This window comes from Colletotrichum karsti (genome assembly GCF_011947395.1).
Source record: "Colletotrichum karsti strain CkLH20 chromosome Unknown Scaffold28, whole genome shotgun sequence".
Lineage (NCBI taxonomy): Eukaryota > Fungi > Ascomycota > Sordariomycetes > Glomerellales > Glomerellaceae > Colletotrichum > Colletotrichum karsti.
The window spans coordinates 698,483-721,424 of NW_024065928.1; the positions used below are offsets into that span (position 1 = coordinate 698,483).

General features: G+C 55.5%; 8 protein-coding genes across 8 annotated transcripts; 6 read left to right on the forward strand and 2 right to left on the reverse strand.

Moving 5' to 3' along the window:
- Window positions 1–1,860: 1,860 nt before the first annotated feature.
- CkaCkLH20_08518 (hsp90 co-chaperone cdc37) lies at window positions 1,861–4,529 on the forward strand (the record flags this gene model as incomplete). Its single annotated transcript, XM_038891233.1, has 4 exons — window positions 1,861–2,416; window positions 2,947–2,978; window positions 3,057–4,340; window positions 4,407–4,529. The coding sequence occupies 4 exons, from the start codon at window positions 1,861–1,863 to the stop codon at window positions 4,527–4,529; spliced, it is 1,995 nt and encodes a 664-aa protein (XP_038743607.1).
- A 4,074-nt stretch (window positions 4,530–8,603) lies between these two features.
- Window positions 8,604–9,758, forward strand: CkaCkLH20_08519 (phosphoric diester hydrolase-like protein; the record flags this gene model as incomplete). The annotated part of the gene is made up of 1 exon (XM_038891234.1): window positions 8,604–9,758. The coding sequence occupies one exon, from the start codon at window positions 8,604–8,606 to the stop codon at window positions 9,756–9,758; it is 1,155 nt and encodes a 384-aa protein (XP_038743608.1).
- A 685-nt stretch (window positions 9,759–10,443) lies between these two features.
- Window positions 10,444–10,975, forward strand: CkaCkLH20_08520 (cell wall biogenesis protein; the record flags this gene model as incomplete). Its single annotated transcript, XM_038891235.1, has 3 exons — window positions 10,444–10,627; window positions 10,746–10,848; window positions 10,906–10,975. The coding sequence occupies 3 exons, from the start codon at window positions 10,444–10,446 to the stop codon at window positions 10,973–10,975; spliced, it is 357 nt and encodes a 118-aa protein (XP_038743609.1).
- A 279-nt stretch (window positions 10,976–11,254) lies between these two features.
- CkaCkLH20_08521 (uncharacterized protein) lies at window positions 11,255–12,735 on the reverse strand (the record flags this gene model as incomplete). Its single annotated transcript, XM_038891236.1, has 3 exons — window positions 11,255–11,627; window positions 11,685–12,549; window positions 12,663–12,735. The coding sequence occupies 3 exons, from the start codon at window positions 12,733–12,735 to the stop codon at window positions 11,255–11,257; spliced, it is 1,311 nt and encodes a 436-aa protein (XP_038743610.1).
- A 393-nt stretch (window positions 12,736–13,128) lies between these two features.
- On the forward strand, window positions 13,129–14,822 carry CkaCkLH20_08522 (uncharacterized protein; the record flags this gene model as incomplete). The annotated part of the gene is made up of 2 exons (XM_038891237.1): window positions 13,129–14,112; window positions 14,160–14,822. The coding sequence occupies 2 exons, from the start codon at window positions 13,129–13,131 to the stop codon at window positions 14,820–14,822; spliced, it is 1,647 nt and encodes a 548-aa protein (XP_038743611.1).
- Window positions 14,823–15,366: 544 nt separating this feature from the next.
- CkaCkLH20_08523 (uncharacterized protein) lies at window positions 15,367–16,227 on the forward strand (the record flags this gene model as incomplete). Its single annotated transcript, XM_038891238.1, has 1 exon — window positions 15,367–16,227. One exon carries the CDS (start codon window positions 15,367–15,369, stop codon window positions 16,225–16,227), a length of 861 nt encoding a protein of 286 aa, XP_038743612.1.
- A 180-nt stretch (window positions 16,228–16,407) lies between these two features.
- CkaCkLH20_08524 (nucleoside transporter family) lies at window positions 16,408–17,849 on the reverse strand (the record flags this gene model as incomplete). The annotated part of the gene is made up of 2 exons (XM_038891239.1): window positions 16,408–17,605; window positions 17,662–17,849. 2 exons carry the CDS (start codon window positions 17,847–17,849, stop codon window positions 16,408–16,410), a joined length of 1,386 nt encoding a protein of 461 aa, XP_038743613.1.
- Window positions 17,850–20,928: 3,079 nt separating this feature from the next.
- On the forward strand, window positions 20,929–22,848 carry CkaCkLH20_08525 (capsule-associated protein; the record flags this gene model as incomplete). Its single annotated transcript, XM_038891240.1, has 2 exons — window positions 20,929–22,718; window positions 22,773–22,848. The coding sequence occupies 2 exons, from the start codon at window positions 20,929–20,931 to the stop codon at window positions 22,846–22,848; spliced, it is 1,866 nt and encodes a 621-aa protein (XP_038743614.1).
- Between the last annotated feature and the right edge of the window lie 94 nt (window positions 22,849–22,942).

A 22,942-nucleotide genomic window follows, 5' to 3' on the forward strand; every position in this document is an offset into this window, starting at 1 on the left:
TCGCCAAGTACAACTGGAACTACGTCATCCTTGATGAAGGTCACCTGATCAAGAACCCCAAGGCAAAGATCACGATCGCGGTCAAGAAGCTGGCAAGCAACCACCGCCTCATCCTGACCGGTACTCCCATCCAGAACAACGTTCTGGAGCTCTGGTCTCTGTTCGATTTCTTGATGCCGGGATTCCTCGGTGCCGAAAAGGTGTTCTTAGACCGGTTCGCCAAGCCGATTGCAGCCAGTCGATTCAGCAAGGCATCTTCCAAGGAACAAGAAGCCGGAGCTTTGGCCATCGAGGCCCTCCACAAGCAAGTCCTTCCTTTCCTCCTGCGACGTCTCAAGGAAGAGGTGTTGGACGATTTGCCGCCGAAGATTCTCCAGAACTACTACTGCGATCTGAGTGATCTTCAGAAAAAGCTGTTTGACGACTTCACAAGGAAGCAGGGCAAGAAGCTCCAGGAAGAGGCCGGCCGCGAAGACAAGGATGCGAAGTCACACATCTTCCAGGCTCTTCAGTACATGAGGAAGCTCTGCAACTCACCTGCCATGGTTATGAAACCCAATCACAGCATGTACGACGAGACTCAGCGCATCCTCAATAAGCAAGGAACCAGTCTGGAGGACCCTGTCCACGCGCCCAAGCTGACTGCCTTGAGAGATCTTCTCGTCGACTGCGGTATTGGAGTGGAAGAAGCCGAGTCCAATGACCCTCTGTACCAACCGATCAAGCCTCATCGCGCCCTGATCTTCTGTCAAATGAAGGAGATGCTAGATATGGTCCAGAATACCGTTTTGAAGACCATGTTGCCGGGAGTTTCACACCTGCGCCTCGACGGTTCAGTTGAAGCAAACAAGAGACAAGACATTGTCAACAAATTCAATAGCGACCCATCGTACGATGTCTTGTTGTTGACGACCAGTGTTGGAGGTCTTGGTCTCAACCTGACTGGTGCCGACACCGTCATCTTTGTCGAGCATGATTGGAACCCGCAAAAGGATATGCAGGCCATGGACCGCGCCCACCGCATTGGACAGAAGAAGGTTGTCAATGTGTACCGTCTCATTACGAGAGGTACGCTAGAGGAGAAGATCCTTAGTCTCCAGCGGTTCAAGATCGATGTCGCCTCAACAGTCGTCAATCAACAGAACGCCGGCTTATCCACGATGGATACAGATCAAATTCTGGACCTATTCAATTTGGGAGACACAGGACCCAGTCTTATATCAGACAAGCCAAAGAACGCAATGGAGGGCAGAGAAGAGGACATGGTGGACATTGAGACAGGCGACGTGGTCACAAGCAAGCAGCCTGGCAAGAAGGCTTGGCTGGATGACCTCGGCGAGCTGTGGGACAACAGTCAGTACGAGGAGAGTTTCGACTTGGATGGTTTCTTGAAGACCATGCAGTGAGGGGCAGAACCACTGCTCTGATGGCTTGGGAACAAAGACTCCAACGGCACATACGCATGGAGTTTGGCTTGGCATTTAGATTTTGTTAAGAGCGATTTGGACGCTCTTTTGGCAAAGAGGCATAAACTGCCTTTTCTTTGCAACCCTGTACTCACTACGAAATACTGTGTGCGAAATGTATGTATCATATGATAGTATTAGTCTCATGACTCCCAAGAGGAGTTGAAGTGGAGTGTCAAAGGCACTACCGCACGTGAATATGCATCTTTAGAGCGTTACGACCCATTCAGATCCTTTGAATATCTTTGACACGAAGTTGAGCAAGCCCATCCGAGAAGACCCATGATTAGGTAAGGTAACAAAGAGCAGGACCTTGCCCTGACTGTGGTCGGAGTCGCTGCAGAGTCAAATCAAGATCCAGGACAACCCCAGGTACCATACACAATATTTCAAAATGTCAACAAAGGCTGGCATCATCCAGTACATATCAGACCTACACCTAGAACTTGGCTGCCAATACTCGACATTCGACTTCCCCGTTGAGGCCCTTTACTTATTGATTGCCGGGGATGTCGGCAGCCTGGCCGACTACGAAGAATACCTTGCATTCATTCGTCGCCAGACGGATCGTTTTGAGGGCGGCGTGCTCCTCGTCCTCGGCAACCACGAGTTCCACGGCCTCGACTACGAGGCCACAATCGCCACGGCGCGAAAGCTCGAGGCCGAGCCGTGTCTGAGATCCAAGCTCCGGGTCTTGCACCGAGGCAGGTTCGACATTCCGGGCTCGGATGCCACGGTTCTGGGGTGCACTCTATGGTCTCTGGTCCCGGATGAGGCGAGAGAGGCGGTCGAGGGCAAGGTCAAGGATTTCAGGCACATTGGGGGGTGGACCGTCGACGTCCACAACGCGGCCCACTTCGGGGACGTTTCTTGGCTGAAAGAAGAGTTGCGCGAGCTACCGGAGGATAGGTCGGTGGTTGTGGTCACGCATCACGCGCCTTCTTTGGAGAGTACGTCGGAGCCTAGGCATATGGGTAGTCCGTGGGCATCTGCTTTTGCTACCGGGTTGCTGTCTGATGGGGACTGGAGTCGCGTTCGCTGTTGGGTTTTTGGGCATACGCATTTTTCGACCGATTCGGTGGTTGAAGGGGTGAGGATCTTGAGTAACCAGAGGGGTTACGTTCGGCCTGGAATTGCTGCAAACCCGGGATTCGATGCAAGTAGAGTTCTTATTTAAGCATGTTGGTATCTAGCGACTTGTTGCAAACGTGGAAAAAGAAAATTGAAAGAAAGATTTCGGGTCGTCTTCATTGTAGCTGCGAGGTCCCTGCTGACCTCATAGCTGATGTGAGCGGTCGCACCCTCCAGCAGGCGTGTGCTACGGCGGGGTAATAATGCCCCGCACTTTCTTGTGATGCTCCGTAGTGGCTCACCACTAACTGCCAACCCATTGTCAAGCAACATCCAGAATATTCCACACGTCACAACCAGAACGATTTGAACTTCACCGATCGAGGCCCAGATTTGCATCGTCAAACAGCCGCCACGATGCCAATCAACTACAGTAAATGGGTAAGCACCGCTCAAGCCGCCGTCAATTCCCGTCGCGGTCGACCCCTCCCTCTGCTAACCAAACCACAACAACATTAGGACGCGCTGGAGCTCAGCGACGATTCCGACGTCGAAGTCCACCCCAACGTCGACAAGCGCTCCTTCATCCGCGCCAAGCAGAACCAGATCCACCAGGAACGCCTCCAGCGCAAGCACCAGATCGAGACGCTCAAGTACGAGCGCATCATCAACGATGGCCTCATGAAGCGCATATCCGCCCTCCTCGACGCCCTCAAGTCCCACGCCGACGAGGCCGAGACCCGCAGCCCCGGTGAGGTCGCCTTCCAGGCCGTCATGGAGTCCGCCGGCAAGCCCGAGGACGACCAGCCGCCCCCGCGCCCCGAGGGCATCCACGCCGAGTCCGAGCCCCTGCCCACCTTCTCCAAGATGATGGCCGTGCTGCTCGACCAGGTCAACAAGGAGCTCGACGAGAAGAAGCCCGAGAACCGCTACAAGGGCATGCTGGAGGGCGTCGAGGGACACCTCAAGAAGGTGCAGGGCCTGCAGAAGGAGCTCCTGGCCAAGCTGGCGGAGCTCGAGAAGGAGGAGGGCCGCAAGATCACGAGCGAGGGCATCCACACCGGCTTCGACAGCTCGCACGTCAACAAGTCAAAGTCGGAGGGCAAGGAGCCGGAGCGCAAGCCGGAGCTGCTCAACCCCAACTTCGACATGACGCAGTCGCTCCCGCCCAAGAGTTCCGGTGACATCTACGGCGACGACGAGGAGATCGAGGCGACGCCCGCCGCGCAGAAGTTCGCGCAGATCAAGGCCGACGACTACTCATCTAGCTTGTCGTACCTGTCCAAGAACCCGCAGATCCTCACGGAGAAGGAGACGGACGGCCTGCTCGTCCTCGCCTTCGACGCGGCGCTCGAGGGCAAGGACGACTTCTGCCGGCAGTGCGTGCACCAGGCACTGCTGCTGCAGTACTGCCGGGCGCTCGGCAAGGACGGGGTGGGCATGTTCTTCAAGCGCATCACGACCAAGGGACACCAGGCGCAGGACGTCTTCTACAAGGACGTGCAGGACACGTACGGCAAGATCAGGAACCGCGCGCGGGAGATCGTCAAGGAGAGGGCCAGCGAGCCCGAGGGCGTGGAGCAGATCCAGCTGCACGCCGTCGAGCCCGGCACGGAGATCAAGATTACCATCCCGCCCAAGGACAGCGAGGACCCGGAGGTCAAGGAGGGCCGCGCCATCTTCGAGGCGTTCAGCCCCGAGTTCCAGACGGCGCTGGAGAGCGGCAGCCTGGACAAGGTCAACGAGGTCTTGGGCAAGATGAAGGTCGACGAGGCGGAGGACATCGTCGGCAAGCTTGGCGAGGTATGTGGAGATCCCCTGTGTATGACATGTTGATGAAGCGATGGCTAACGAGATTACGAACGGCAGGCCGGCATCTTGAGTCTCGAGGAGCAGATCATCGACGCCACGACGGAGGAGGGCAAGAAGGCGCTCAAGGACATGGAGGCAGCGGCCGGATCCGAGTCTGGATTCGCGCCTGACCCGGAATAAGCCAGAAACCGAGGAGAGCAAAAAGGAAGAAGGAGCAAAAGCCGAGGTCCTAGAGCAAAAGTCGCGGGGACCACGGATATGATGATGACAAACAAAAACTGAAGATCACGCCAGGGTTCAGTCGTATGCAAATTAGATAAACCAGAAGAGAGCCCATCCGAATAATCCAACGAGGCATTGAAAGCATTGAACACGATACGAGCACTGCATAGCATCCTAAATGGCAGGACGAACGACGTGTGTGTGGTGTGGCTTGGCATCCCTGAAAATCGCACGCGGCCCTCTGCGGCTGGTTGGTCGGTTTTCCCCCACAATGATGACCACTCAGCTGTATGTTTCTTCTTTTCTCTATTTCGCCGAAGTTCAAACTTCTGGTCCATGGCATTGTACCGAGCGCCGGGCTTAGCAGCGTGGTTTACGTATGCTTAATGGACGCGGGACCGAACCAATGGCGACGCTAGAGGTTCGTCAGGGACGCCCAGACGTTGCTCGCCTCCTTGCCCCCGTGTAAATCGCGACTATGCCACGCTGCGGCGCATGGCATTAGACTTAGTAATTGAATAAACTGCGGTTCGGCGTTCGCCAGAGGGGAGAGCAACAGCCGCCCGCAACCCGTGATACCTTGCTTCGTTCCGTCCTGGCCGTTCGGTCCAGACCTCCAAAAGAAGAACAGGGATGTGGGCGCAAGTGCCGGCGCAGAGATGCGGCGCGGTTTACCGGGCCCGTGGGCTGTCGGGTGACATGGGGACTGACACTGACGAAGGAGGCTCAGCGCATAAGGTATTGGGGGCACAAGAAATCGTCGGAGCGCCGATACCGATCTGGCCAGACCGCGAGGCGAGAAGTTATTCAGAGCGAATTTTTTGCCTCTGGGATAATACGAGGGGCCGCTCTTGGAGATACTCGAGATGACGACGAATGGGAAAACAACATCGCCACGTGCGGCACGCTACGTCTGTCTCAATTGCGTTCCCAAAATGCAGCGTGCAGTAATGGCGACATGAAGATGGGAACTCCATTTTCGACGGACGAACGTGGCGGAGGGGCGAGATAGGTCGTGCGCATTTTGAGTAGCGGTTCGGATCAGACTACCGACGATTTGTGACGATGGGTGACGACGACGGTTCGTCGCTTCGCCTCGAACTAGTGATCCAGATTCTCTTCGCCTTCTCCCTCCTGTCGACGATGACAACGCCCTTCCCGCGCGACGTCTTTGCGTTTTTTTTTCCGTACTTCTTCGGCTCGCGCGCTATCTGACGCCTGCGAAGAAGAAGTCTGTAACGCATTCGAGCCATGTTTCATTGGTTTCCTTGGGAGGGTCAGAGAGGTAGGTGGTTGCGTGGCCATCGTATTGTGCCTTTTTGCCAAGATGCTAGTTTGTTTTCTTTTGTGTAGCACGGCGTAAGGCTGGCAAGTTGGACTGGTATTCGTACCACGATGAGGTTGTGATGGGGGAAAAGAGACATCGAAAAAGGAGGTCGAAAAGTACGTCGCTGACGGGTGGCACGGGAAAATGTCAAAAATAGAAACATGGAAGGCGGCGGCGATCTTCTGTGGCAGGGTCTTTCCCGGCGTGTGGGTCCCCCACTCCACCCTTCAGACCTTCAACCTCCCTTTTTCCATCGGAATTGGATCCAATCAAGTCAGACGGGAAGCAGTGGTGCAGCAAGTGCTGATGGCAGATGGTGATGTTCTGGGGCGTGGGTCGTGTTCAACTGGTTTTCAGTTGTGAACATGGCTGGATGTTCCCACTGAGTTTCGTCGAATCCCATTGTTTGGTACCGACTAGTGCTTTCATGATCGTCGTTGGATCTTGGAGGAGGTTGCGGCTTGTTTGTGGACGGCGTGGGATTCGTGGCTGGTGTTCCTTTTGCACATGCAAGAGGCAACCAGTCAGATTGCTCGCTGCTTCAGAGAAGATTGGAGATGCAAGCCTTCTTTTTTTGTTGTTGCTATTTTTTTCAATGTACGTGGTGTATCTGCCGGCCGACTGGAACCCGTACCCGTTGTTCCTTCTCCAGTGTGATGCAAGCTTGCAGCTTAACCTTGGAATAATACTGGGCTGGACGGCTGGGCAACCGCGATCGCTCGCGGCAACGGAGACAACAAAACAAAACAGCCACGCGAGTCAGCCAGTCGAGGCGGTATGTTGCGAGGTCAACTATTGATCGGCGCGATACTCTGTACAGAGGCTGGAAACATGCTACCACAACCTCCCGTATTTTTGCAACTGGCTCTGTGAATGGATAGAATAGAACCTCACCAGGATTAATTGAAGGAACAACAAGGTTGGGTTGGAAACAGTCACTTGCCGCGCTTGTTCTCGGTCGGTCCATCAGTGATCGCCGGCCAACGCCCAACGGTGTAGATAGTGTACGTCATCGCCATGTTGGAGGGAAACAGAAGCCCGCGCTGGTCGCCTAGTGTTGGCTGTCGTCGTTTATGCTTTTTTTTCATCGAGGCTCGGTCGGTAGTGGCTCGCCGAAGAAGCGAGGGCGGGAAGTCAAGAGTGACGACGGGAAGTCAAGCAAGGGCCCGGTGTGGGTGTGCTTGGGCCAAGAAATGGTGCAACTGTCAAGTCTCTCGTTGCCCGTTTTTTCCATCTTCGGGCATCTCTCGAGGGGACAACGTGGGAGGGACAGCCATGGAGGAGGTCCGTCGCCTAGGGTGCCTCGTCCAGGTTTTGAACTTTGAGACATCAAGCGGACATCGAGCGCCGTCACTTCCTATCGCCTCTTTAGCTGGGACTGTCTCAAGTCCGTGGAGCAAATAGTCGTCTCTTTTTTTTTTTTCCTTGGTCGATGGTAGTCTGTTCGATGTCGCATGCTCGTGTGTCACTTTAACTCGTCGTTGGACAGACTGACGGGGGGCGTTACTACGCGACGCCAAAGACCACGTTAAAGCACCTTGGAGCACTCTTGATGAAGCCGTTGTGTCGTCCACTGCCGGATCTGCGTTGCGACGGGCATTGATTCGGGGCTAGGGATGTCACCCAGAACGATTACCAAGTGCCGGAGTGATGTGATGTGCTCGGTGGTCAGCCCGAGTGGGTAAAACGTCCTCGAACGCGCTGCACGTTCCGTTCTCTGCTGACGGACGCCTGCCTACGACTTCTATGCACGCACGACAGTGGCTGTGCAAGTCCGAGAGGTGAGATTGAGACTTGTATCGTATTCCGTCTATTCTTTCGGCTCTGGTTCTTCCAGAACGACGAAGTAAGTCAGGCAGGTCGTGAGACAATTAGAGCGAGTGACATGCCGCTAAGCTTAGCAGAAACCACACTGCAACAGGGACAATCAAGAAAATAAAGTGGTTGAGAGGCGGTTTGGCAGCAGTACCTAGCACCTTGGTAGGTAGGTAGGTAGGTACCTACCGAACCCGCGACTGCGCCATGCCGCCATGCAGCCCGCCCACAAGCCCGGAGACCCACCCGACGACGGGGTGACGGACTGGGGGCCGCGCAACCAACAGGGTCCAAGGACACTGCACCCGAACCTGCACATCTTCAAGGCACGCTACCATACTATACTACCTTGCGCAAAACGAGCCGCAGCACCAGCACTTTGTCTGATATTCGCTGCCCACGGCGAATGGGAAACCCAAGCCCCAAGATGCTCCATCGGGGGGATACGTAAGGTGTGGAAAGGAGCGGCAAGGGGGGCCACACCACACACCACATCCTGCCAGCCTTAGCCTGGCCTTGCGAGGATGCTCCCTCTCCTGTCATCCATATTAAGACTGGGGATCCGGCACCGCACCTCGCGTTCAGTTTCCCGGCTCGCAGTATTATCTTGCTTGTGTTCTTTTCCTTTGAGGATAGCCTTTCATCATTAGTTACTGATACCCTTGTCTTGCTTTACCTCACCTGGTGGTATCCTGACCCTCCTCCGCCTCACATTTTCTTGTTTCCACTGCAAGCCAACCTCCTCGTTGTGGTGCTTGGCCCAGAAAGATCGTCGGGACGCTCATCGACCAAGTCCATAAAAGAGTAGGGAAGGGTCCTGTTTTTGAGAACAAGTCAGAGGTTCTAGGCCGGTTGAGTCTTTGGACAAAACACACAACACAACACTCAAGATGGTCTCACTCCGCAACGCCTTCGCGGCCCTGCTCGCGACGACTGCCGCCGTACACGCTCTCCCCTCAGACACCTCATCAACAGTTTCCGACGCCGTAAACACAACCTCCAACGCCGCCGAGTCCTCATCCAACTCAACAACAGCTTGCAACAACTCTCCAGAGCTCTGCAGTCGCAAGTACAACAACATCACCCACATGGGCGCTCACGACAGCGCTTTCCTTCGCGACGCAAGCACCTCGAACTCCATCGCCGGAAACCAGTACTACAACGCTACCGTTGCCCTCAACTCCGGCCTCCGTCTCCTCCAGGCCCAGGTCCACACCGTCAACAGCACGTCCGGCGGCACCACCCTCCAGCTCTGCCATACCACCTGTTCCCTCCTCGATGCCGGCACTCTTGAGAACTGGCTCTCCTCCATCAAGGCCTGGATGGATGTTCACACCAACGATGTCGTCACCATCCTCCTGGTTAACTCGGACAACCAGGCCGCCTCCGTCTTCGGCAAGGTCTTCGAGTCGTCCGGCATCTCAAAGTACGGCTACAAGCCCTCGACCGCATCCGCGACCTCGAACTGGCCTACTCTCCAGAGCATGATTTCGGCCGACACTCGCCTGGTCACTTTCGTCGCCTCCATCACCGCCGACTCGACCTACCCCTACCTCCTCCCCGAGTTCTCCTACGTCTTCGAGACGCACTATGAGGTCACTTCCGCCTCGGGCTTCAACTGCACCATCGACCGCCCCTCCAACTACGCCTCCGCCTCCGCGGCCGTCTCTGCCAACATGCTTCCCCTCATGAACCACTTCCAGTACCAGACTCTCGCCGCCGACATCCTCATCCCGGACGTCAGCGACATCGAAACCACCAACTCTGCCAGCACCTCCACCGCCGGCAACCTTGGTCTGCACGCCCAGACGTGTACAACACAGTGGGGCAAGAAGCCTACCTTCGTCCTCGTCGACTTCTTCGACAAGGGCCCGGCCATCGATGCCGCCGACAACCTCAACGGCCTGTCGTCCTCCGAGATCACTGGGCGCAGCAGCAGCAACAGCGCCACGGCGAGCAGCAGCGCCAACCTCGGCGGTCGGGCGCCCGGTATGGAGACCGGCGCGCTTGTCGCGTTCCTCGCCGCTGCCGTCTTCCTGTTCTAAACAGATGACATAAGGCGATGAGTTGTGGTCAGCGTGTGAAAGTTCGAAGCCTATGCTGGTTTCCGGATCGGGAAATCTTGGGGACATGAGAAAAATCTGTTACCCTCTTGTGTTATTTACTGCATAGCGATGGCGTTTTTGGGCCGACACGTCGGCAGGAACAGGGAAATGTTTGACGGCCTTTTTTCAAGCGGGAGGTTTGTCCCCGCGATATTGGGAGGAATGTGTATTCAGGAACACAAAAGCCCGCAGTTCGGGCTACGACAAAACCAAGTAGGATACATCAGAATAGTTCACCTTGGCATTGACCGCGGTCACGCCTTGGTCGAAAATACCACAAACCATGATCGAATCATATCTTAGACCTACATTACAGAATTTGTGACTTTTGGGATGTGTGACTTTTGGGTTCCGTAATATGTGATAATGGAAACGTGAAGTTGGTGACCCCTCGTTGGCATAAGCGCAGATAAACCCCACCGCCCATTGCATCATTGGACAAAACGCCAAAGCTCCGGCAGCTGCAGAGTCACGACATAACGTACATGCGCTTCCGTTTCTGTCCAGTTCAACCTCAACCATCTATATTTAGAGCCCGGAGAAGCGATTGTCATTCAACATCGGATAGATACACAGTCCAACAGCTAGGAAGAAACCCTTGGCCTTCGAACAAGAACGTGACACAATGTCGTCGTCAACAACCACGGACTACTCCAACATCCCCACCCCGGCCGCCGCCTACGCCGACTTCTGCCTCATCCCCGTCGGCACCGGCAGCGTCTCCGTCGCGGCCGAGGTCGCGCAGGTCCAGCGCCTCCTCAAGGCCAGCGGGCTCAAGTACACGATGCACTCGGCCGGCACGACCGTCGGTGAGTTTTTCTGGCAAAACCGCCTTTCCCCTCTTCCCCTCATCTGTTCTCTTCTCTCCCTCTCTTGCTCGTCTTGCTCGTCTTGCTCGCACGGTAGACTGACGATTTCCCGTCAAAGAGGGGAGCTGGGACGACGTCTTCCGCGTCATCGGACAGGCGCATTCCCTCGTCCACCAGAGCGGTGTGGTCAGGATCCAGTCTTCGATGCGTGTTGGCTCAAGGTATGTTTCTTTGTGTTTAAGGCGTTAGGGGGGTTTGGTTTGGTTAACGATGAACAGGACGGACAAGAAGCAGTCTGCCGAGGACAAGGTGAAGCGGGTGGAGGGTATTCTGTCCCAGGACAAGTAGGATGACATGTGATGATGAACATGAGCGATGCTCGGCCCAGAGATGAAAGTGAAGCTTATTAAGTTATAATTGACACAACACAACATACACATGCTGTTTGCCTCCCCGTTCGCTTTTCTTCATGGTGAATGTACTATACAACCTCATCCGTGACCCGCCTAAATCGTGATATAGACACCGCCGACCCCCCATTTGCCGCTGTTACCCAGATAAGATACATAAGACATGATCTTCTCGTCGGAACGTTATATAAGGTAGGAAACTGTTTGGCAGAGCCGCTCAACCACGCATGGTCTGCTTCTTCATGCTCTTCTTCTGCTCGCGCTCGCGCTCCCTCTCGAGGTACTTCTTCTGGGCCTTGGCATCGAGGGCGCCGAGCTCGGCGTCGCGCTTGGCCTTCTTCTGCTTCTCGCGCTCGACGGCACGCTCCTCGGCCTTCTCGGCCTCGGCAGCCTTCTTGATCTGGGCAATGGTCTCCTCACGAACGACGCGGACCTTGCGCAGGACCTCGGGGCGGAAGTGGGCGCCCGAGACGAGGAGGTCGGGGATGCGGACGAAGTACTCGAACAGAGGCAACAGGGAGTCGTAGTTGTTGTTGGACGGCAGGCGGTAGCGCAGGAAGACGCGCTTGCGGGGGGTGGTCTCCTCCAGGCTGTAAATATTGTCAGCAATGAAACATGGGGTTTGCGGCACAGCATTTTGGACTCACGTGGTGGGCTTCTCAATCGGTTGGTCGGAGACAATGAGGTAGTCCAGGGCATCGCCAGCAGTCTCCACGGCCTTGATGAGCTCGGGGGTCAGGAGCTGCTCGGTGATCTCGGCGCTCTCGCTCATAACGGTGAGCCAGTTGGGAAGCTTGTTGTGGTCCTTGGTGAAGGTGATGGAGACGTCGTAGCGATCGTCGCGAACCTGCTTCATGCGCTCCTTGGAGACAACGGCCCAGACGAAGTTGTCGTAGGTGCTCTTGTTCTCCTTGCTGCGCAGCTCGTGGGTGCCGGGGACAGCGGGGACAGTGAGGGATTCCTTGCCGTCGAAGGGGTAGATGACAGCCTCCATGGAGTCGTGGGGGGTCTCAACAGCGTCCATGAAGAAGCTGGAGACGGACTCGACAAGGCCCAGGGCCGGGTTGAAGCGCTTGGTGAGCGTCAACTTGACATCCATGAACGCGACATTCTGGCGACCGGTTCCGTAGCTGGCGAACTCAAAGAGGGACTTCTCGCGCAAGATACCCTGGGTATCCTTGGGATCGCTGTCGACGGTCGGGTTGGGGTCGAAGCCGACAGACGCGAACTCGCCCCTCAAGGTCGACGCGTGAGCAGTGGCCCAGGCCTTGGCCTTCTTGCGGTTCAGACGCGAGCCGAAGAGGTGCAGCAGAAGAATAATGGCGCTGACGGCGAGAATAGCTCCCTCAAGCTTGAACTCGCTCAGGGAGTGACGCTCGTGGATGTTGTACCATTTCGTGTAGGGACGGGCAGTGGCTTCGGGGGCGCCACCAGCAAGGCTCGCGCCGCCGGGGGCAGCTGTGAAAGCACCGGTAGGAGACGGATCAGGTGCGCCGGCGAAGTCTGCGAAATCTGTGCGTGGTAGAGAATTGCGTCAGTTTGAGGAGGTGGAAATGTGGGTGCTGAGGGGAAGACGACGAGGGTGAAGCTTTGACATCTAGAGGAAGCAATTGAGGAAGACATACCAGAATCACCGCTGGGAACAGGAGAGGCGGAGGATTTGGCGCCTCCAAAGAGGCCATTGATGAAGTCGGCCATGGTTGCGGTCGGGGATGGCTGGCTGGCTGACTGCGTTGGGTTGTCGAGGACGCAAGACTAGCAGACAGTGAAGCTGCGAGCTTGTGAGGAGGTATCGCCAACGAGAAGGCGAAATTAAGCCAGTCGTCAGCCAGTCAAGTGGCTTCTTCTGGAAGCTGGGGTTAATGAACCGTGCCCCACATAACTCGCCCGAATGCGGTCGAGCCAGCTTGGCGGGTCCTAGTGGGTCTTCAGCGGCTGCGGAGTTACGTCGCTTCCGTCTTCGCCGGTGTTGTCTGGTCAACCGCATGAATCCGATCAACATTGGTGACGACGGTCATTGCGGTGTCTTGCGCTGGAAGAAGCGAGTTTGCTCGGAATCCCCAAAAGCTGGAATAACACACAACAAGCAGAATGGCGCGGACTGTAGCGACTCGAACGTATGGCAAGGCCTCGACAAAGTCAAAGGCACGGCGCCTATTTGGCGAACTGCCGCAAAGTCCAGTACGGAAGCCCAAGACAACAGTAGCAGTGGCCGTGGATTCCGACGACGATTCGATCATCAGAATCACCGAGAAACTTGACGCCGTTGCGCTTGGAGCCGAATACGACTCCTCCGAAGATGAACTTTCGAGGGATTTTGGCTCGATTGTGGTGGAATCACCGCCCAAAGCAACAAAGACAGTCTCCCCAAGGCGGCAGGCTTTATCTCCGAAGAAACAAGTGAAGGAATCCCCCAAACCGGTCAGGCCGACAACACCAAAAGCGAAAACTCCAATTTCCACGAAGGCCGTGAGAGCGACCACTCCAGAGACTCGGGTTCCAGAGTCACAAGAAGAACCCAAGCCGGACTACCGCATCCTCACCTGGGACGAAGTCTGCCCGCCGGGAGACACAATCGAGAAGATTGCCGAGGCTTCGTATGCAGAGGTCTATCGCGTCAGGAATGAGCGCGGCACCAGCATCATCAAGTGCATCCGTCTTGAATCGCCAATCAAGCCGCAGACCAAGGCACAGGAGCGGTCCGGCCTCGTCGACGAGGAGCCCCATTCGGAGGATGACATGCGGGGAGAGCTGCGCATCTCCGAGTGGCTTGCTGACATTCCGGGGTTCGTCGTGTACAAAGAGCGCTACCTCGTGCAAGGAAAGGCCCCGAAATGTCTGCTGGAAACGCACCAGGCCTTTCACCGAAAGATGAAGCGCAAGGATCCGGATAGACTCCAGTTCTACCCGAGCCCGAGCCGATATCTTGCAGACACAGTTTTCTTGGTCGTAGAGCTTGGCGATGCCGGAACAGCACTCGAGGACTTTGAGCTGGCGGATTCGAGTCAGCTGTGGGATATCTTCTTTCTCGTTGCCATTGCTCTGGCCAGGGCCGAAGAAATGAGCTGTTTCGAGGTATTTTCGCCCCTATGCGCTTAGGTACGGTTGACTAATTGGGACAGCACCGCGATCTGCACGAGGGCAATCTCTGCATACGGCAAAGCGAAGAGCCCCGGACCCGTGATCGGAGCAAGGAGGGACCCTATTTTGGGTACTCGGGACTCGACATCACGATTCTTGACTATGGCCTTTCTCGAGCCGAAGACCTCAATATCGACGAGTCTGAGCCTATCGCGCTCGACCTTGAGAAGGAACTCGGCATCTTCACCAGCACTCATGCGCCGCAGTGCAAGGTCTACCGCCAAATGCGGTCCTTCCTCATCCGTGGCGAGCGCGGCTGTCTCCCACCAACAGCACACAAGTCGCCGTATCCCAAAGCAGCCGACGGCGAGCCCCTGTCGTGGGACGTATACGTGCCGTACACGAACGTTTTGTGGTTAGCCTATCTGTACCAGTACATGATCAAGGGGTTCAAGGGCGACAAGAAGGACGTCGCAGAGTTCAAGAAGGCGACCAAGGAGCTGTGGAAGTACCTGGATCCCGAAGCAAAGGCCGGGGTACCGGCGTTCGGCTGTGCCGCTGACGTTGTGAGATTCGCGTTCGAGGCTGGGTGGATTGGCGAGGAACAGTTGATGGGCGGGGAGGAAGAGAGGGAGGAGAGTATCATTTTGTCGCGTGAGGAGGTGGAGGAGCTCAGGAGATCTCCGCGAAGGAAAGTCCGGTGACTGATTTTGTTTGAATATTGTTTGCGCTTCTTTTGGGGGGATCGAGCATGGGCTGGAGCATCAAATTTGGATATTTGGCGAAAGGGTGGCTTAGAGAGGACATGCATAGAGTCCCATATACCCATAGGCGTTTACGTTTGCATTTGAATCGTTCAACTCGTTGATCTGTTCTCGTAGTTCATTCATTGCAAAATTCATTCGAGTGTTGGCTGGCGAGACGAAGTGAACCGCATGAGTCTTGACCAGCATATTGGCTGTAGACACCAAAGTAATCGTGAGGTCTACGCACTTGGTACCTAACCATCTTGTCTAGCTGCGAAGGCGGCCCTGAACCAACAAAAGTATCTGCTGGATTACCATCCGAGTATCTAGGCAACCATCAGTTAAATTGGCAAGTTAAGACGGGTGTCCACTCTCATGGTCCCATTCCGGAACCAACGGCACAGCAACAGCAACCAACTTACAGAATTTGCCTCGCTCAACCCGTCAAACGGGAAGTCTCGTTCACACATATACAGAAACATCACATCTCAAACACAACACCATGTTGTCCTCACCAGACGAAATCAAATCCGCCCTCGACGCCTACCGCGCCCACGTCGCCTCCCGAAACCGCAAGATCCTCGAGGTCTACGTCCCCTTCATCGCCAGCGCGGAACCGGACGAGGACGCAGACGCGGGGGCGGACGACGTGGAACAGCTCCGCATGAGCAGCCTACGAGAGCTCGTCTGCGCGGACGAGGAGGACTTCGAAGAGCTGGGCATCGCCGCGCCGGGGGACGTGCTGGAGCGGTATGACGCTCTGGCGGAGAGACTCGGTCTCGACGGTGTTACCGTCTCTCGCGGTCTCGCGGGGGAGAGAAGACAAGAGTGGTGGGACGAGTATTTCGACGCTGTGCTCTCTGCGCTGAAGACCAAGTGTCGGGAGGAGGTGAGGGGAACGATAGAGATTCCCGCGGAGGTGAGGACGCTGGCGGGGTTTGTCGATTCCGTGGACGAGCCCGGTTTACCGAAGGATTACGCGTCGTTTTTGTTTTGGGGCCTGAGGGATAGAATTCAAGGCTGGGGGGACCACGGACGTAAGGCGGCGGAGACTGTAAGGAAATCCGAGGAGATCATGAGCGGTTTGGATCGGACTTGGGAGGTTGCCGGCGGTTGGGAGTTGGGGGACGGGGGCGAGGAGGGGACTTTTTGCGCTGTGTACTGCCGGCGGGAGCGGGAAGAGGACGAGGATGAGGAGGAGTGGGAGTGGAGGTACACATATGTGACGCATTGCGATTTCTCATCGTGGGTTTTTGATACGATTCCACAGATCTTGGAGTGGTATCGGGAGTTCCGCGACGATGAGGACCCGCCCAAGGTGGACGACTTAGACGCGACTGATGTCCTATATGGAATATTCTGATGTATTCGATAGGCCTACATGTTTTCTTCTGGATGCTTACCAAGACCCGATGCCGTTCGTGAAGCAAGGGGCGGAGAAAACGTTTCTATGTTGATATCAATAGTCATTATCTGTCTCATGCATAATCCCAAAACAAACTCCAGTCCTAACGATGCATTAACCCAGACGCCAAATGTGCACTTAAATTCCAGCGGCTGTGAAGCTGAGAAGACTGCCAGTCGTCAGACCGGCCACGAGACACAATCCCATAAATCCGCCAGTGGCCTCGCGCTCGCTATCTTCAACCCACTCACCGGCTGCCATCATGCAGCTCGAGCCCAACCACCCGTTCGTCAGACCGAATAAGAACTGGACGACAAACAGGTAAAAGAAGTCGCTGCTAATCACCGCGCCGCGGCCTCCTATGTTACAGAGCAGATACAATGGCAAGAAGCCTAGACGAGCGAGACTGACTCCGAACAGGGCCGCGGGGCGGTGACGAAGGGAGAACGGGAGGATAGTGGCCATGCGGCCGGACAAGTCGCCCAGATTCCAGGCGAAAAACGCCAGCGGGATGAAGGCGGCAGGGCGGAACAGGGCCCCGGCAGGAGAGTTTTCGTCGCCCGGATAGCGGACGGAGATAATCTTGCCGGTGAACACGGGGAAGAACATAGCGACGGAAAAGCACATGAAGATGGCCCCCGCCAGCCAGTGAAGCTTCTTCAGGAGTTGGAGGGGCGAGACAATCTTCCGGGCGGCTCGCTCCGCTTCCTGCACAGAGGTGAGCGACTCGGCCATCTGTTCGACCATACGACTTTCGACGATGTGGTTGTGGCGGCGGACGAGCGGGATAAAGGCTACCAGCGCAGAAACGGAGACGGCGACGGCTGCGAGGAAGTACACGAACGCCGAGGAGCTGGACGATTGTATCGCGTCCGCGGCGTCGGCGCTCTCTTTCTCGGGGACCGCGAGAACAGTGATGACCTGTGCGATCGGCGGAAGCACGCCAGCGACGCCCTGACCGGCCATCAGGGCCTGCATATACTCCGGGCGACCGAACGAGGCGGCGAAGGCGAAGGCGCCATTTTGGATCAGGCCTGTGGCCCATGAGCTGGAGGCAACCATGAGCAAGATGAAGGCGAGGTAGGCGCCGGGTGAGATGTCGAGGAACATGGAGGTAGAGGCGGTCAAGAGGGAGAAGATGACTGTGTTGAGTATCAGGGCGAGGTTGATGCGGAAGGGGTAGGAGGCGGAGTATTGAATGTTTGTGAGAATAAGCATCGCCGTGAGGTTCGTCAAGGTCGAGACGGTGAGGATTGCGGATTGGAAGTTTTGTTCGATCCAGACGTCGGATTGGAAGCGGACTTGGAAGTAGGGGGCAGCGGCGAGAAACATGTTCCTGTGATACATCGTTAGAAAGGGCCATAGAAAGGAGGAAGAGGAGTTGTGTCGTACCATGCCCATAACATGGCCATTCCCAACCATGCGAACATCAGGTACTCAGTCCAGGAGAACGGGACCTCATCTTGACCATCCAGCAACGCGGCGCCCTCCTGTTCCCGACCCTCTTCAGCTAGAGGCTCATATTCCTCGCGATCCGGCTTGTTGGATTTCCCCAGGTATTCTCTGATACGATCCATCATGGCTGTTTGCGACTCTCGGCTTTATCGGCGTCCAGCAGCGAGTTGGCGCACAGTTCGTCCGAGGCTTCAGCTGGGCGGTCGAAGCACGTCGCGTTGAATCTTTTTTGATCGGTTCGATGTGTTATGAACGCAAGAAGGCAATGCGTTGTCGAAGAAGGCCAGACCGCAGGCCGGCCGAGTATCGGGGTTGTCGCCGTTCGAGACCTAATTCAGCCCTCCATTCGTCGGACCTTCGGGTGCAGATGAACCGGCCAGTCACGTTCAATGCTGAACAACAATAACACTGACTCCGAGCCAAGGGTGCTGTCGGGCACGAGGGCTTTCGAACGAGGTTGAGTTTGCGTCGTATGTCTTGAGGCGGGAGACAAGCAATCATGTGCTGCGTTCACAAGATCACCCCGTCATCCACTCAGATGGGGAACGGAGTCGATGACCACGCGCCGTGCATCTGGATCTGGGGTGGTCGGGGTTGGGCGGGAGAGCGTGGGGGTTCCCTGTGATTATGTCAGCGAAACCGCCAAGGTTGCTAGCTCTGCGATTGGGTCCCCTGGGCCTCACAGCTCCGACAAGCCACCACCTTGCGAATCTCCCGACTCTAACCTTCATGGTCGGCAAATCAACAAACATCGATGGTCGTTCATTCAACGGAAGACAGAGCTGCGTGAAATCATGGAAAGTAGGTATTGTATATGCAGTCTTTGGGGGCTACTCAAGACGCTTTGCTCACTTGATTTTCTTCATCATCAGCCATTTGCTTTACTTGACAGCCCTTGAGAAGCTTCTGACTGACAACCATATTATGAAGTACCTACCGTAAGGTAGTTTCTTGATTACGCTATACACTCACTGCACAGTTGATGGCTTGCATGGGCGATTCCACTGCCACCGGCGCACATCTGCTTCAACCTCAAATCCACCAATCCAAGTTGTCCAATTACCTCAGTGATAGTTCTCATTTGCTTCTTCGAAGTCAGCGTCCCCAAAGCAGCTTGTATATCTTCGCCTAGCCTTCTCTTCGCCGAGCCTTTTGACCACGCCTAGGTATTTTGCTTCTGAAAATATCCGGACTCCACGATGTTCCTGGGCTGTGAAATGTCACCACTAGGGATTCACGTACAGACTCGATAGAAACACAAACATTCTATGCTGAAACAAGGAGTGGTTGTCATAACCTCAAAACCATACTCCTAGACTTACTCAATACCTTGTCGTTTCTAAATTACGAACAGCCAGGTTGGCCTTGCGAACCAACGTACCGACCTCTTGTGCTGACGACTGGTCTATGTTTTGGTTTGGCTCAAGAGTATGGACAGAGAGTTGTAGACCAGTCTTCATAATTATATATACTGAGCCGACTGGTATTTGATTTTGGACGTATCTCCACGTGACTCAGTTAGCAACGAAGAAAGCGGTCAACAAAACGATGCACGACATACTTGCGTCGCATCGACAACCCATCACGTGGAGGTCGCTATGGTACGGCCGAGACGTCGAAGCGGAGCAAAATAGCTCTTGAGATATCGCAAATATGCAAAACATACTTGCATTGCATTGCCTGACCATCACGTGGTGGTCGCAGAATGGGCCGCGACTCTCTTGCCTGTTCGGGTAGCAAGGTGAAGCTTACGATAGGATGCTTGGAGGCCGTCTCACCGAGATCAAGATTGACCCGAGTGTAAAAAGTCGCCGTGTTGATTAGGCGGAATAGGAGAGGGAGGGCAAACAAGAAAAATGGGACACTCTTAGAGAATATCGAACACGATAAGTAAAGTTTCATCTCTGGTTCGTCGTCTAGGCCATTTGGCCAGCACCGAATGCCCCTCCGGTTCCCGAGTTCACCTGAAAGAAAGAGTCTCACCGACTTCGGAGGAATTAGGGCCGAGTCATCGGACGCCGGAAAGGCAACGACTTTCGTCCTTTTGGACATCTGCATCGCAAATGCACAACCAAATGAGGCATTGCTTCTTCCCCAGATCTTCATGGGTGCTGAGCATCATTCTATCTTTGAAGACCAGGATAAAGCCAGTTCGACCCCGGAGTGTAAGAGGTTGAGAAATGCTTAGATTCTTAACTCAAAATAGAATCTGATGTAGAATGGGAGAAAATGGCTGCTGTGGACTCTGGAAGAAGGCTTGGTTGCTCTTTGAGCATGTCTCACGGCATAGTCGATGCGCTTGTCTCAAAAGAGTTCTGAGGCATTCCAAGAGCTCATCAAAAGAAACATGTCTCTGAAGGTGCGATGATGACACTTGCTTTGTGAAATCATGTTTTGGCCACGGATTCCTTGGCTGAGACCATCAAATTTCTCAAAAGAAACTGCATCAGTGCTGTTTCTTCTCCTCATCATGAAGTTAGAACTTCATGACTAGCAAGTAGATAGACAGCCATTTCGACATCAAATCAAGCATCCTGAGCAGCCTGCTCAGTACCCATGGACAGGCAAAGTTGCTGCTGGCAGGTCAAGATGAATCCGATATTGAATGCTGAAAGAACTAGTGATTGTTCTTTGAGCATGTCCTCGATTTGAGCTTCGCCTGAAATAAAATGCTGACGGGAGGCAAGTAGACCGGGAAGAGTCTGATCATCAAATCAAGCTTCAAGAAAGAGAGTCACTCCGAGTCTTCAATGATCCAGACCAAACCTTCGGGGGGTTAGAGGTGTCCAATTATGACCCCTGTCCTTCATAGCGCCGCGCCACTAGCCGGATGGACGCGTTCCAGTTTGGCTCTTCTAGGCGGTTTTTTTAGGGGCATGTCAACCACGAACCTGCCAGTCTAGCGTCCGCCCGGATCAGAAGCACAACTCCAGCCAAGCGAAAGTTCGTTGGCGGTAATCGCATCAAGGACCAGCAACCGAGAGGCACGACACCACTGCTTTGTACACCAACGTCAACGCATACGCGGCTGCATCTTTGCGCAACGCCGTTGTCCTCGATGCGATGACGCACTGAGCCGGTTTTTCTTTTTCTTCATACTCGTGTTTTCCACGATCCAGCGTCCCCTCCGCACCGTCATCCTCCCCTAAACATCCCGAATCACTTCGACGCAGCCTGCCGCGAGGGGCAGGCGACATCATCACAATGCGCCGCCGCCAATGGACGCTCGTAGCCATCATCGCCTTCGTAACGGTATGTGCATACACATTATTCAGACTACCGGCCGATCAGCGACCGATACCGACGTCGCCAATCTCCCAAAATCCTCCTCCACCAGCGAAAGAGGCCCAGAAGCCACCGCCCGTCGACGATGGCCCCGGTTACTTGGGTCCTCCTCCCGATAGACGGCCGAAGCCCGCCTCCGGCACCAGCTCACACCCGATGTGGCACCTCATGACGGACGCCGAGAAGGACTTCCAGACGACGCTCAAAAGACAGTCCAAGACGCTGGAACAGGCCGTCGCCGAGTACAGGAGACGCTACGGCATCCCCCCGCCGCCCAATTTCGACAAGTGGTTCGAGTTCGCAAAGGCGAACGGCGTTCAGCTCATCGACGAGTTCGATATGATCCACGAGATGCTCACGCCCTTCTGGGGTCTGAAGCCCGCTACGATACGATCGCGCGCTAGAGAGGCCCTCGGTTTCGACAATAAGCTTCTGGGTCTGCTCATCCGCGACAACAAAATATCCCACATCCAGGGCGGCCAGGACTGGCAGCGCGATGCCACCTCCGGCATGGTCGACAAGTTCATCCAGTGGCTGCCCAGCATGGATCTCGCCTTCAACATCCACGATGAGCCTCGCGTTGTGGTCCCGCACGAGGACCTTGCTCGACTTGTCAAGAGGGCCAAGGACGTCAATATGCCCAAGGCCAACTCGTCCCCGAACCCATCCAATACCTTCACGAAGCGAGCCGGAGACCTGAGCGAGGGAAACATTATCGAGGAGTACAAGCGCACCCGTTTCAACGTCTTCGCCCACCAGCCGACCTGGACGCATTCTCGCATGTCATGCCCGCCTGACAGCCCATCGCGCGGCCTCGAGGAGGACGAGCTCTCCGACGACCTCAGCAAGTACGGCGTCAGCGAGCTCGGCTTTGTCTATAATATCACGGCCATGTCCGATATCTGTCTCTCCCCTTCTCTCAGTGAGACATACGGCTTCTTCGACCGCCCAAATGCCTACAACATCGTCCACGACCTCTTCCCGATCTTCTCGCAGTCCAAGATCTCCTCCTACAACGACATCCTCTATCCTTCACCGTGGTACTGGTACAAAAAGGTCGCCTATGATGAGTCTAAGGACGTCGCCTGGGAACAGAAGGCCGACCGCCTCTATTGGCGTGGTTCCACCACGGGTGGCTTCTCCCGCAACGGCGGCTGGCGCCGCCAGCATCGCCAGCACCTCGTACAGAAGCTCAACGCAGCCGACCAGGCAAAGATATACACCAACCGTGGCGACGAGAAGAACCCCAAGTGGGAAGTCAAGTCTGTCCCCCGCGGCGACTACCGCGACATCGTCGACGTCTACTTCTCCCACGTCGGCCAGTGCGACCCCGGCGACTGCGACGCCCAGAAGGAGTTCTTCAAGATCCAGGGCCACGCAGAGCAGCAGGACGCCTGGAAGTACAAGTACCTCCTCGACATGGACGGCAACGCCTTCTCCGGCCGCTTCTACGCCTTCCTCCAGTCCCGCTCCCTCGTCTTCAAGCTCGCCATCTTCCGCGAGTGGCACTTCGAGTGGCTTCGCCCGTGGGCGCACTACGTGCCGCTGAGCCTCCAGGGAGACGACTGGCTCGAGGCCGTCCGCTTCTTCGGCGATGGCGCTCTCGGCCGCAACGAGGCGGAGCGCATGGCCATCAGCAGCCGCGACTGGGCGAACAAGGTCCTTCGCAAGGAGGATATGGAGGTCTGGTTCTTCCGCCTCTTGTTAGAGTGAGTCCTCCTTCATCTCATCCGTCTTTCTTCAGTCTAACTAACTCATTACAGATACGGCCGCGTTATCGACGACCAGAGAGACACAATCGGCTTCTCAGTTGGAGGCGCCGACACGCCGCCGGCTTAGGCGTGTTTTGTTCAATCCCTGTCTTTTATTTTTCACCTCTTGTCATAACCTCATTGCGAATTCGGTTTTTTTAAAATGGCCAAAGAAACGGAGT